The sequence below is a fragment of the Micropterus dolomieu genome, linkage group LG06 (genome assembly GCF_021292245.1).
Source record: "Micropterus dolomieu isolate WLL.071019.BEF.003 ecotype Adirondacks linkage group LG06, ASM2129224v1, whole genome shotgun sequence".
NCBI lineage: Eukaryota > Metazoa > Chordata > Actinopteri > Centrarchiformes > Centrarchidae > Micropterus > Micropterus dolomieu.
In genome coordinates, this window is record NC_060155.1 from 12,680,672 (window position 1) to 12,692,851 (window position 12,180).

The 12,180-nt window shown below is 38.4% G+C and overlaps 1 protein-coding gene across 1 annotated transcript in view; it reads right to left on the reverse strand.

The window, feature by feature from the left end:
- Positions 1-4,841, reverse strand: part of LOC123972468 — a 61,213-nt gene extending 56,372 nt beyond the window's left edge. The window contains exon 1 of the mRNA XM_046051982.1: positions 4,455-4,841. Within this exon, the coding sequence (XP_045907938.1) occupies positions 4,455-4,841 (387 nt within the window). The remainder of the gene's footprint in view (positions 1-4,454) is intronic.
- Positions 4,842-12,180: the final 7,339 nt, after the last annotated feature.

Consider the following 12,180-nt stretch of genomic DNA (forward strand, 5'->3'; position numbering starts at 1 on the left):
TAATAATTAAGTTATACCATCAATATGTCGTCTATGAGAAATATACCTACTGGCTGATATTCATAAACTGACATGCTATTTTCAAGGGACAAGGGAAAGTTGGGACATAGATATTGTAGAAGCTAAGCCAACTGAGTTGCCTCAACACAGATGACCTAATTGACACACTGATCACCATGTCTGATGAATCACAGTCCGAGACAAACTTGCCAGTTGCCAATGTCCATTAAACATATGTGAACTGGGCGGACCACCTGACCAGACGACCGGTTCCTATTTAAAGAACTTGCCATGAATTAACCCAATGAGAGCTGATCCAATTATTCAATCAGTTATATTATGGCTCCTACAAATATATTTTGCAGGGTTTCTTACAGCTAATCATTACAGTATAGTTATAATTAACAGAATCTGCATCACCATCTGCTGAACTGATATTTCACTCTGCCAACTCAGCTGCCGCAGATTAAAAAAATCTTGCACTGCAAACAATAAACTTATTACTGTTTTCAAAGTACTTAAAAGTGTGTTTTACTGCACTGTGTACCCTATTTGTTCAGATCAGTCAACATATACATCACTGCTGACATTCATTATATGTGATAAGATCATTTTAGTGCTGCAGAAATATCGTCTGGCTCTAGCATCAATCTGTTTAGAGTGGACAGGAGCCTCCAAATGTTGAGGACCTTTTAAATATCCAATGTGTAGATCCACAAGTCACACTGTGTCAGTCAGCCTCGTCTCAACTGTAGCCATGTTTCATCCCCTTGGCACCTGCTGTCATTTGGATGATAAGATGAAAGACAACTCACATCTTAAAAGACTGAGCTTCAGCAAAATGTGATGATGAATACTGATATTACACACACTGTAAGAAATGGACAGAAATGTAGCCTAGAGAGACTTGTCATGACCTGTCAAGACTTAAGAATGGAGCGTTACATATACATTATCAGATTATGATAATCAACCTTTTGTTCACTAGTTCTACTGTCATCGACTGACGTGCCATTCACATACAGCGTTACTCATAAGCTATCAGCGTCATGTGGCTGTTCAGAGCCACAGCAAGTAAATACATACATATTGATTAAGGTAATTTTTGTTGACAGAAATACAGCCATTTAAGTTCAAATACCACTTTAGGAATATCTGCTGTATGAACATGTATAATCCCCTGTAAGTTAAATTAAACAATTTAGGTGGATTACTGTGAATATGGTGAGAGAACTGGGTTAATCCTGATATTTATGTGGTATGATGTGATGATATTTAAACAGAAAAAGCCTTAGTCGAGGTTTTAGGATTACTATTATAGTAGGGATGGAAAGCAGCTTTTGTGAGATTTCAGGACAAGATTTGAACTCTGGTTCATGTCAGACTGGAAGGTAGATTTTTATACATCACCAAAGAGATTGTGTTGAATCTGTTTCATCATTTTGAAGAGTGAGCTCACGGTGGAAGAAATTCAAGCTTAAGAATCCACAGGTTACAGAATATGTTCATCTAAAAACCACAAAATTCTAAAAAGATAACAACTGGCCTGGAAACATTTTAAAAATTCAACCAGCTTGTCCTGACCTAAGAACTGACAGGGCGCTAGAGAGCTAACTTCTTTGATAGCGTTTCATGTTTTAACAAGCTCAAGTGGCTATTTTGAATTTCAACTTGTGGTATAAAATGTTCTTAAAAATTGGGGCTATGGTCAACACGAGAAATCACAATTTTTCCAGACATTGGTAACATAAAATCATTAAGAGGGATTAAAGTGGTTAATAGCATTGGAAATACAAATTGCCATTCTCCCGTTGCCCACCCATCCATTACAATGCAAAACATTTTGAATGCTTTGTTTCCCAACTGCTTCATAACCCGGACTTAATGGAATTCTTCCTTCATTTATTCAAGGTCAAAGCTCATCACTCCCACAGTCCTTTGCATTGTAAATCTTCCTCTCAGCATGTCTGTGGGGTAATTGAAAATTTCCTGTAGTAGTCATCTAAATATCAGGATAGTGCCAGTGAATAGTGATGCTGTGTTTGGAAAAGAAAACAGCATGAACACATATTAGTAGATAAAGTAAACAAAAACAGAACCTGGTATAATAGAAATGTGTCCTGATTTCATGCTTTATTTCATTTCTAATAAACAGCAGCCAAGATGTTTTTTTCCCCAATGAAAGGGGTTATGAACTCAGTTACTTTATTAGTGAGCAAGCCTCAATTTTCACAGTTAATTGTGTGAGATTATTATCAAATGCAGCACCAAACATTCTGCTAGATATGGTATACTGGCACCCCTCCAAGTCCCGATAAACACATTTCTGCCCATTGAGAGCATAACGCAGCATGGTGTGGTGCTGCTTTAACCACTCTATCCAAACAACACACCACAGTGATGGATGGGTATCAACAAGCCTATTCAAATCTGAAGCCAGTAATTCACTGCCAGGTGAAAGTTCACAGTTTGCTGGACCGCCAAATGTGCCCAACAAAAACAAGTACACATGCAGCAAACCCAAATTCATTAACTGTTTCCACTAGCTCATTTGACTGCAAGAACTTTCAATCAAGCAATACAACGGCAATTAGCTTCCCATGAATGATTTGTTTCTCAAGACACTCTTGAGTGCTGCTTGGAAACAAACATGTAAATGGGGACATTCCCAATTCACATTATTAGTGACACAAATTGAAAGGGGAAAAAAAAGACTGAACAGCATTATTAAATTAGTGTTTTATCTCCTACAGTGGAGTAGAGTTTTGATCAACTCTGAAGATTGTAGAGTCAGTCACTTAAAAACTGGCCTTGTGCAGGGATTTCTTTCAGAGTTGATTAAAGATATGGGGTAGATCAGGAGAAATCGTATTTTTGTGAGAGAGTGGACAGACTCACTTGAGAGAAGTTAGGTGTTACTCCATAAAACATGCACTTTAAGAGATGGGATATAGGACACAAAAACAGAATAATAATGTGTCTCTATCTACAAATGGGAGGTGAAACAGAAACAAGTGATTTTGCAGTGCTGTCTATCCCTAGACTGCACCTTTATTATTGAATCATTTTTGGCCAGTGAACAGTACTCAGTACTCAGTGATTTCTATAAAATAATGGGCAATCCAGCTAAGCCAAGGAGTGATTTGCGTACTGCTTTTTGTGTCTCTATTTCACTCAAATAAAATGGGCTGGAAGTAAAGGATGGCAGTAAGAGAGCACAAGACGCATGGCAGGAAAAACGTTTGGAGAAATATCTTAATATACGATACACCGACTTTTACATTACCTACACTCTTTGTGTGTCACTTTTTTTAAATATACAGTCACGTCTAGCAGTGTATATTATAATTCAGCTGCAGTACTTGGGTGTGTTGAGATCTGTATGATATATTGTATGATATCACCCTGATCCAGTTCTCTTGTACAGTATAACTAATATATTCCCGTACTTCTTATCAACACATGAAACTACAGTGTTATTGTGTCTATTTCAAACTACTTTTCAATATAATACTTCATCATTAAATAGGCAATTATCAGCTACATGCAATGGCCTTCAATGAATGACGACTCATTGATAACACAACAAACTAAAAGTAAACCATCTACAGTTTAGTGAACTTCATTCATACTGTGTGGTGAATGAAGAGTTATGCTTAATTGGATACAAAGCCAAATGTAATGATGACTGCATGGTGATACCTCAGCACCACAACACCTTTTCTGAATGCTCTCTAAAATAATTTTTGTTCATGATTCAAAACACACAACAAACATTACATTGTTTCCTCTACTGTTGTGGAAAAACACTTAACATATAATTTAGAGCAGCAATGACGGATATTGATAAAACAAGTTAAACAAGTTAGGCAAATAATGACAACAACATGTTGAACCCAACCTCATAACAGCGCAACATCAGTTAGGAAGTTCGATTTAAACAATGCTATTAAAGCATCTGTCAGATATACCAAAACAAATGTTTGTCTGCATGCTTAAATTACCTATTTGCCCTTGTACGACACCTAATGGGGGGTGGGGCGGGGGGAGTATTTCCTCAAGATATGGGGATACACAACACCTAACAAAAATGATTTCCCTCTTCTTGGAAGCAGAAGCAAAAGCGGGAAATCTTTGCAGCACTTCACCTTAGGACCTTACCCTTATCACAAGATGCATGCACTATTTGCTCTCAGCACAGCACAAGAATAAACTATAGTACACAATGCAACACCTGCAACAACAGCAAGCGCTGACAACACTGATAACAACCACAGCATTAACACTAGACTTTTAGAGTATGAAAATGCATTTAAGCCAGCCAAAAGTCAGCCTAAGCTCATTTGGACATAAAAGAGACAGGCTTTCGGGTCTGGCAGGAAATAGACCAGCAAACATACTTTGCAGAATCTCAGCATGTTAAGATAAGAAAGCATGCACACATGAGTACTTACCGTGGTGAAGTTCACTGGGTAGCAATCCTCTCCTCGAAAGGTGCACTGCAGTAGCATCTCATTGATGTCATGACCTGTACGGTTATAAAAATCAGTCATGTTGAACAGTTTGGGCTTGAAGTTCTGGAAGTTTGCCTTATCCTTTAGGGCAGCCAGAACTTCAGGCTCAGCCAAGTGTGGGTTGGCTATTTGATAGTTATTATTCAGGAGGGCCAGAAGCTCTCCCACATGATAGAGGTCATTTCTGGTGATTCTGGAGAAGCGGAACTCATTGAGGTTACAGAAAGTAACAGCTGGGAAGGTGAGGTTAGTTGCCGCCACCTCATCCAGCTTGGTGACGTGAGGATACTCCAGGTAATATGACACTCGGTCCATGCACACCACCATCAATAAGGCTAGCGAACCAAGGAAGGAAAGAGTCCAAAGAAATCGACGAAATGTCATGTGCCCATAGGCGAATATGTGACTCATGCCATGTAGGGTGGATATGTTAGCAAAAGCTTGCAGGTTGGAGGGCCTGGTGCTTTCAATGCTTTCCTCTGAGCTCCCTTTCATGGCTGTAGAGTGATGCTGAATACTGTCTCCCCAAGAACTTCAGGTTAAAGACTTTGCTTAGCAACAGCAATAGCAGAACCCAACCGGCAGTGTTGGTTTAGCACACTGCTTCTTTATTGCCTTAAGAAGTGGTAATGGTCTCAATAAACAGCTACCTTGAAATGGTTGTCAGTCTCTGTAACAGTTTTCTTTTCATCACAATTCACCATCCAGTGGTTGTCAGCTGTTCCTGTAGTCCCAGGTCCCCCCTTTTCTTTCAAGCTGCTATGTTATTATCTCCAAAGCTGTCTCTCTCACTCCCTGCTCAGCTGTCCTTTGTAGCGGCACCAAACACAATGACAGCTCCAGAAACACCCACTTCTACCAAAACGCAATGCCTCCTGATTCCTGAGTGGTGTGAAAAAGGACAAGAATACAAGGGACAAGAAAAGAGAGAAGAACAGATAAAATAGCAGACGTAAGGATAGAGGCGAGGGATGAGGGGGGCTGCAATGAAAAGGGCTAGCGTTTGGAGAGAGGTGCTAAGCCTCAGCAGTCAATGGGACCCTTCCTCCTCTAATCGGAGAGAATGCCTCTACATCGCTGTGATAATGGGATGCAATGGTTTTGTGAATGGAGGTAATAAAGAGAGAAATGGCTCACTGCTCCCTGGCTGCCACCTTCCTTTTTCTCTCGTGTCTCTTTTGCGCTTCTCTTCTCTTCCAGAAAGGAAAATGAGGGGGTCAGAGACCTCCGACCAGCTCACCACTGTGCTTGACAACCGGCGTTCACAGCTTCCATGGGTTCCACTTCCTTATTTGCACAGATCCTCAGTCAATAGAGAAGACCACCTCTTGATGTTTTATGACCACCCCCCCACCAGCACAGCCACTAAAGCTGTTTCGAGACCTCCAGCTTTAGTCCTGTTAACATACAGATTTATATTCTGCCGTGTGGAGCCTTTCACGCTCTTTTTCGCCTCCTCTCTCTCTCCCACCACTCCCCCATTTCTTGCTCTCTCACTCTCTCTTTCAGTCTCCCTCTCTCCCTCTTCCTCTTTAGTAGTCAGGATCCATCCCACTGCTGAATGGCTGCTTTGCCTGTGTGTCTGTGCTCACAAGGGAAGTCTCTCAATCTGGACACCACCTTCACTGTGTTATTCTCTAATCTGTTCCAACAGCCGCTGCCGCCAACATGTTTGCTCGCATAAAAGAATGCCACAGGTTGCATGTTTATTGCATTGACATACACAGTGGAGTTTTAACCTTTTAATAACAACGCAAATACATAAAAAGAAAGCAAATATAGGAACCTAACCACCTCGTTAAATGTCTTCATTATTATAAATAATTCATTAACCATCTAATTTAAAATCTTTATATTACCTTCTCTTGCGGGTTAAATATTTAATTTTTTGTAGTTCCAAGCGATGGACTAATCCCAAAAGCATTTGATAGTCTGGCTAAAGCAGTCCTAGCATATGGTTCAATGTGTGTGACCACACGAGAGTTGTTGGGTTTTTTTTTTTACAGGCTCTACCAGTGATGGAGTTGGTTATTTTATTGGACTTAAAATGTCACCAGACCATTCTAAGAAACCTTTTCATTTCTCCTAGGACCAAAATAAGATTATCACTCATTGGCCACCCGTGGATGTCTTATTATCATAACAATAGGTGAACTGCCAAGGATATGACCACAGTCCTTGAGGATTAAATCAATATTCTGTCCTAGTAACCAAGCGCAGAGACCATGGCAACCATTACCCACGAGACTATAGAGCTATGCATTTCAGATAAAACTGTGTAAACCATGTCCTCCGTAAACTTCTGAGAAATGCAGTGTCAACCATACCTGGTCACAGCCGAGATGCAATTTAAAAAATGCTCACAGAAGGAAATGCAACATGATGCCTGAAGTGATAGACTATTGTGGTTTTGAATCCGCCTATCAGTTTTTTTACTTGACAGGGAATGCCAAGACTCAGAATAGGTCTACTAGAACAACGTTTGAGGTATTGCAATTTCAAAACTATAAGACAGAAGCCTTTTTTTTGCTTCTTCCACCCAGAAGCAGTACCAGCTAAAATCAAAACAGGATCAAGACACTTTTAATAAGTCATAACATCATGACACTTTAAATATTTCTGGTTCTATGCCTTGTCAAAATGTCACTGACTTAATTAAGATGTTAGAATGTACAAGTGGTTGATGCCTGACTCAAGGCTAGCTAATCCTTTCATATACTTTGTATAAAATCCGGCTACTCCTTTATGACCGATAATGATTAATGTGCTATAAAACACTTAACAGTGATGGATGATGCTGTGCCAATTTAACATATGAGACCTTCACTGAGATTTAATGTGTCTTCATTCACAAACAGTGCCAGGTATATGGCAATGTTGCTGACATACAATGACAAACCACAAATCCTTCACCTTTGAATTACTGACTGAAATCAAGACAGAAAAACAGAAATCAAGTTTGGATGTGGCTATATGGTAACGGTACTTCATTCTCTTTGTAGAATAGTATCTATAAAGTAAACACACAAACAAATATGCATGTAAGGAGTGCTAGAAAATGTATACTGTAGTGGTGTTTGCTGAAAAGACATTAATAGTCTCTTATATATCTAAGGGACTATCTCCAAGTACTGGAGCGTGGTGGATGTGCAGAGAGTTGACTATATGCTGACCTAATACATCCATGATATTAGGTGTCCCATCAGAACTAACCTAACCTGATATTTAAGGAAAGTTGATATGATACATACATAGTTTCACAGTAACTCAACAATGATTTAAAACCTCAATAAAAAAGAGACTAAATAATGGTAATAAATAATAGAATTGTCTTTAGTGAAACAAAAATTTATTGATGATGATGATTGATGATAAATATTCAATATTAAGAGTATAGTTATATTTGTCAACATAAATCTGCAATTGACATTCAATTTCCATATTCAGTAATATAATGCAAATACTCTTTTAGCTGCATTTGCATTCTCTTTACATTTAGGTAACATTGTCCTCTGTAAAGATTAGCAAACTTAAATTCCAAATTCATACTAGCAGGCATGTCTGTTGTTGCAGATTGCAGGATGAAAGTGGTGGACTTTTCAACAGTAATTGGCTTTCAAGTGGATGCTAGAATGCACAGCATAATGCAGTGCATATTAATAAGGAGGGGATATTTGAGGCGCTGCTAAGCACGGGACTCTTTTTAGGGGGGCCTTTAAATTTGACTTTTAACCATCAACTTATGTTCTGAAAAATGCCAGGCCTAAAACACCTCTGGATTTTAGGCTAGTGGCTAAAATATTTCTTCATAACTGACACAATATCATAACTGCATATTTTAACTAGTCCAGATATGTTTGTAAAATCAATTTAACATTGTAAAAATTCACAAAACACATATAGGGTAGTTTACCACAATGCATACTACACAAGAGTGAGGAGCTTTTACTTTTTAAAATAACAGTTCACAGCAGTGTTTTATATGTGCACCTACCTAATACAGTATAACACATACATAGCACTAAATACTGTATAATTTCAGCTCTTAACCATAATCTGTGCTCTTCCTTTGTACTATATATCTGATCATACTTTGTGTAAATGCTGGACCTTTAAGTTCACAGTTCCATGTTTAGCACAGATCAGATTTCCACGAAATGTGTCTATTAATCCACAAAAGCTTTATCTAGGACAATGCACATTAAAATGAACAAATGTGATCAAAAGCTACTGTATAGACTGCTAATTGAAACCAGGACTTCTGATAATTGAAGGAAAGAATGCTCTTTTCTTTTAAGTCTGTTTTAATCTGACTTATTTCTTAACAAGAAATAAGTCTTGTTGGGTTGGTCCATAATGCATAATCACAATACAATAGGATTAACAATGCTGGCCTGCTGTGATTTATGTCTGATGTCAACAAAGATGCGCTGCAAAATCTTTGGCGAAATACTCTAAACAAAAGTTTAACATGATTTCACAAGTAAACATCTTAATTTAGTGAAAATAGAACTGTAGACACTCTCGCTATATGGATCTAAATGGTGTTTGATATTAAGTAATGTGCTATAATTAATACAGTTGCGTGAAAATCCCTATGACAAGCAAACCACCCTGATATGATGTGCAGCTAAAAGGAGCAATTACAGTAAGTCATTCTTTGTAATACCCAAGTTATGCAGATTTGGCAAGCACCTCAGAGGACAGATTGCCCTGTTAGGAACTGAACCCTGCAGTAAAGCAGTCGACATTTAAGAGCACATACATCATGAAGAAGGAGCAGCTGAGATGCAATACTGCACCAAGGGAGCAAAAACACAACCTGAACTACAGATAAGACTGAAGGTGTGACTATTCAGAACAATCCCACTATCATTAAGAACAAAGCCACTAAACAGTTTATACAAGTACACTACAACTAACAAAAAGTAAATGATTGCAAAAACGGTCAATGCAGGCTTTAGACTTACTTTTCACAGCAATGTGTACACGTCAGACAGCCATAACAGCACACAGTGACAACACACAATGACAGACAACAGTATGCCCAGTTCAACAAGGCCTATTATTTAAAGCGGCTATGGCTATGCTCCTCAGTGCTCTGTACCTGCACCAAGGGGGCAGCAGGGTAAGATTGTGATTGAATGGGCGTGTGATGTCCTGTGCTATTGAGGTTGCAATGTGTGCAATGGCCTTAATATTTAGTTCTGCTAGATCGGGTGTGGGGAGAACAATTATCGTGGCAGTAGTGTTGCTTGTGTAACAGTACAGTACAGTGTGCTTGGAACAGTACAATAGTATAGGCTGAATAATGCTCCAATGAGAAGAGGACGGGGGGCAACATAGAGTCCTTTAAGCTTGTGGATGACCTTTTTCGGATGTCATGAGTGTTCCAGTCGAAAGTGAGTCTGTTTTCACTGTTACTCTGGAGGTATTTCAAACTGTCAACCAATGCAAACTTGACAGTCTACAGTACTTTAGATGTGTGCAGCCCATTTTAGGAAAAAAACTACTATTTTGTTTGCAATGGTACTCACGTCAGCAACCAACATTCCTGAACCTTTTTTGTGTTTATGGCAAGATAAACTAAATGCTATTTGGGCCTTAAGGTTTTGAATTACTCATTCAGTAAGGGGCAAAATTATAAATCATGCTTGAGTGTGGATATGTTCACAAATAGAAACTGGTATATTTGTATGAAAGACTGTTAAACAACTTGTGCATTTGGCAACTACAGAGTAATCACTGCAGGTATCGAGCTAAGCTTTGTTCCATTACGCTACAAACCCTGCAGAGAAAAATAAAATAAAACAAACACTCCTCATAGCCTCTAGCAATATGTTGATATGAAAGGGTGTGATAAACAGAACAGAACATTTTTCTTTTTCTGTGACTGTCAGACAGACGTAGCGAGGTAGCAGATGTGCGCGCGCGCACACACACACACACACACACACACACACACACACACACACACACACACACACAAACACACACAGAGACACTCACCATTTTTCCCATCTTCTTCTCGCGGATGAAACAAGCAAACAGCAGAAATCGGGCAGAAAGATAAAAATATGGCCTTTACAATACAGTCAACCAATTGCTGCTATTCAGTGTGTGTGTCGGTTGCTGCAAATGACCTTGCATAAATGCTGTCTGAGATAAGAGCCTTTCATATGTAATCTACTGCTCAATATCTGCTGTGCGCGTGTAGGGAACAAAAGAGGGGAAGAAAAAGTCCAGAGAGAAGACCCTGAACACAGGAATTGCAATGTACTAATATTTGCCAATAATTAATTGCACTACACTACACTAATGTACTAATTTCTCATAGAAAAAATAATAAAAGCAGATGTGTTAGTAAATCTAAGAGAATATCAGAAGGTCAGTGAAGTTTCACAGCAAAAGCCCCTGATGTAATACCTGAAAACAAATAACATGGATGGGTTTCTTCTCTGCTGCTCACTGAAATGTCACATTTATTAGGCTGAATATACAGTATATTAATGCTTAAACCACTGCTAAACAGATGTTTGTATTTTTGTGGGCAATGGGTGTTTTGTGTTAACTAAATGACAGATAGAAAGTTATCTAGAAAGGTATCTTGTTTTGTTAACATTTCAATAAATAATTGTAAAAAGTATTAAGTCCAGAGCTATTTAAAACCCAAAACATTTCCACTATGAAGCTGTTATAGCAAAAGTCCCAGTTTAGAGCTTTCCGGTGTTTGCCTTAACACTACCGTCAATCTACTTCACACTGCACAACCTAAATAGTCTGCTTGATGGAGTGATGTTGCAGTAACTCTCTCACATTTACTGCGTTCCTATTATAAGATTTAGATTTATGACGTGTGGAACCTCAGTAGCATGTTTAAAGCCAATTCAACTGTGCCAAGCATTGGTATGATAGTAATGACTAATCATGTTAAAGTGCTGTACCATTTGGAGACATGTGTTTGTATAATAAAAGGTATCGTTTGTGTTGAGTAACTTCAAGTGCCTTGGATAAAATGTCTGTGATACAGGAGCTAGGACATACAGTATGTACAGACACACACACACACACACACACACACACACACACACACACGATAAATCATTGAATTGTATTTGCTTACACTTTAAGTTGTATTTCAGTACCAGGAAATATATGTCTAGATATACAGATAGATATTATCTAATATTTTAAAATAAAAGAGCCCTAACTTTAAGATAAAAAAGTATGTATGGTCAAAGTCAGCAGATGTTGAGATGTTTTATAATCAAATCTGGATGTATTTTGTCCTCAAATATCCTATTATAAGAAATGACAAAAACAATCATGCACACAGAGCCAATTTAAACTTTTCATCCCAAATAAAACATGAAGAATATCTAATAAAGAAAATACAGAAAGTTTTTATCCCAATTATCAGCATGCAGATCATGTATTTGTTAAGATGTTCTACACAGAAATGTGTCCAGGATCAAACACAAGCTTAGAGATGACACCATAACTAAACAAACAACCCCATTAGCACAATCAGACATCACAGTAACACCAGCTAAAACTGAAATACATTCAGTGTACAATGTCAAGAGGGCAGACAAACCAGCTAGGGGGCCTTACAGCAAAACCTGCCGCTGCACTTATTGATGCACATATATATATATATATATAT